The sequence below is a fragment of the Aplysia californica genome, unplaced genomic scaffold, assembly GCF_000002075.1.
Source record: "Aplysia californica isolate F4 #8 unplaced genomic scaffold, AplCal3.0 scaffold03399, whole genome shotgun sequence".
Lineage (NCBI taxonomy): Eukaryota > Metazoa > Mollusca > Gastropoda > Aplysiida > Aplysiidae > Aplysia > Aplysia californica.
In genome coordinates, this window is record NW_004800669.1 from 1 (window position 1) to 2,584 (window position 2,584).

A 2,584-nucleotide genomic window follows, 5' to 3' on the forward strand; every position below is an offset into this window, starting at 1 on the left:
AGATGTAATAATAATAATAATAATAGTAGTTTTTAATTTTAGTAGAAGTTTTACGGCGTTCGCATCTGCATAAGATCATATGAGCACCAGAAGATTAGAGGTGTTACAAGAGAGTAACAAACATAAAAAAGAAGAAGGGGAGATAAGGACGATAGATGTTTGACAGGAAAGAAGAAGCAAACCACACCAAAGCACCCGCCTATCACCCACTAATAATAGTAATAGTAATAATAATAAAAGTAATAATAATAATAGTAATAATTATTATTATTATAATTTTAATAAATAGCACTTGTATTGTGCATACCCCAGCTCCACAGCAAGCTCTGTGCGTTTTACACTATATTATTACTCCAGCAGACCCTAGAACACTCGGAGACACTCTCAGCTTCCCTGGAAGCATAGAATGCAAGCAGCCGATTAGGTGCTTAAACATGAACAAACTAACAAGAACTTTCGCTCATCAAGATGTGCGTGTTGTTCAATAGTTTCACAACGTGCATTCTCTGTCCTTTGATACATCAGTTAATTTGGGTGAAAATTTTGCACCATACAGTGCTTGGAACTTTCACAGGGCGGATTGGGCACTATATAAATTCCCACTGTCATCATTATTGTTATTATTTTAATTAATGCATACCCGGTAATGAGACAAAGTGGTCATCAGGATGCAGAGGGCTGCTGTTGCCGCTTCGCAGCTGTCGTGGTGACCTGACGGGCCCCGCCTCCAGAGGGTTGACGTGACTTCCTTCTCCTGCAGAGCTGCACGTGGCACTGGCCGTTCTCGCCTGGGTATACGAAGACAGAAAATTACACTCACAAACCTCTTGATTGAAGGAAATTATTTTACAAACCTCATGTTTGAAGGAAAATTCTCACAAATCTTTTGTTTGAAAGAAATTATTTTCACAAACCTCTTGCTTATTTGAATAAAGTCTGGGTGTATACAGGGATCATTACTTTTACAAACCTCCATTTTTGGTTAATTTTTATTATTAGAGTTTAACAGGCAGAAGATCATATAGCGCTGAAGATTAGAGTTGTTACTTGGGAGAAATTTAAAATGAAAGGAAGGAGGAGAGATAAGGACAATAGACATTTGATAGGGAAAAGGAGCAAATAATGCCAGAACGCCTGTGTGTGTGTGTGTGTGTGTGTGTGTGTGTGTGTGTGTGTGTGTGGGGGGGGGGGGGGGGGGGAGTAAGCCTAATAGAAACAAAAAAAGAAGTATGGCCTACACATGCTACACAGGGTGCCCTCCAACAGTCCCCAAAAACCTTGAGAATTATAAAAGGACATGTCACCAGGAAAAAAGCATATATCAAGGGGGTGGCGGTGCAAAGAGGGCATACATTATAGACACAGAGCAGATACAACTAACACTGATACTAATATAACAGGCAACACCACATAGGCTTCAGCACTCTGAAATATATCAAAATTCTCTTCTATAAAATCTTTCACGACAAAAGCTAAAAACTTGTACTTTGATCTTTACTGTGTTACGGCATTTGCAACACACGAGGGTCAAGTAAGTGCTGAAGATTAGAGGTGCAATAAGAGAGTAACAAACACAAAAAAGAAAGAGGAGAGATCAAGATGATAGACGTTTGATAGGAAAGAAGGAGCAAACCATATCAGAGCAACCACAAACCACTCAATATCACATAATTAAAGATGGACATTTAAATGAAACCTTAAAAAAGAAAAAAGGGAAAGGACTTTTAAAGTTGTGGCTGTCATAAAAATAACGCCCATATTTGGCAAGAATAGTAGAGAAAGCAAGTTAACTGAAAAAAAAAATTAAAGGAGGAGACCATACCAGAACCCATAACAATCACCTGAGATAAAAGAGAACAGAAAAAAAACACCCCAGCTTTTAAACCTGAGTAGACTCACTTTAGAGCGTTTCGTAGATTTCTCTTGTTCTCTCAGCCAGTGCAAGTACGACTCTCTGGCCACTTGCTCCTCTATAGAGTCCTGCGTTACTTCCCAGTCCGTTTCTCTCAATTTGTCCGCGAGCATAGTCTGCAGCAACACAGAGCAGAATGGCACAATCAACATCAGACACACACAGAAGGACATGGCACAAGAATTAGTTTTTAGTTTTAGTAGAGGTTTTACGGCGCTCGCAACTGCATAAGGTCATATGAGCGCCAGAAGATTAGAGGTGTTACAAGAGAGTTGTTGTTTGTTTGTTTAGTATAGGGTTTTACGGCGCTCGCAACTGCATAAGGTCATATGAGCGCGCGGGACACACCTAATACTTTTTCGTTGGTAGGAAATTTTGAATTTTGCCCCCGTGGCGGCCGAAGCCTACTCTTATCGATTTTAGACCACCAAGGGATCTTTAACGTGCGCAACTTGCACACGGGCCCTCCGAGATTTTTCGCCCTTGTCCGAGAAGGCTAGGTGTAGATCTTTCCTACCAGAAGATCAGGGGTGTGGCAGAAAAACAGCAGTTAGGAGGAGCCAAGGAGAAGCAGTAGAAAGGCTGCAGAAAGAGTCAGGAGCCCAGAGGAGGGGGCAAAGGAGGTGAGGGGGTGGGGGCAGAAAGTGGAAATGAAAGCAGACAACAGAACAT

General features: G+C 41.1%; 1 protein-coding gene across 1 annotated transcript; it reads right to left on the bottom strand.

Annotated features, from left to right (window-relative positions):
- Positions 1 to 640: 640 nt before the first annotated feature.
- Positions 641 to 2,028, bottom strand: LOC101849670 (OTU domain-containing protein 5-A; the record flags this gene model as incomplete). The annotated part of the gene is given in 2 exon segments (XM_005113551.2): positions 641 to 788; positions 1,900 to 2,028. Coding segments are annotated over 2 exon segments (277 nt in total), but the record flags the coding sequence as incomplete, so codon positions are not given.
- Positions 2,029 to 2,584: the final 556 nt, after the last annotated feature.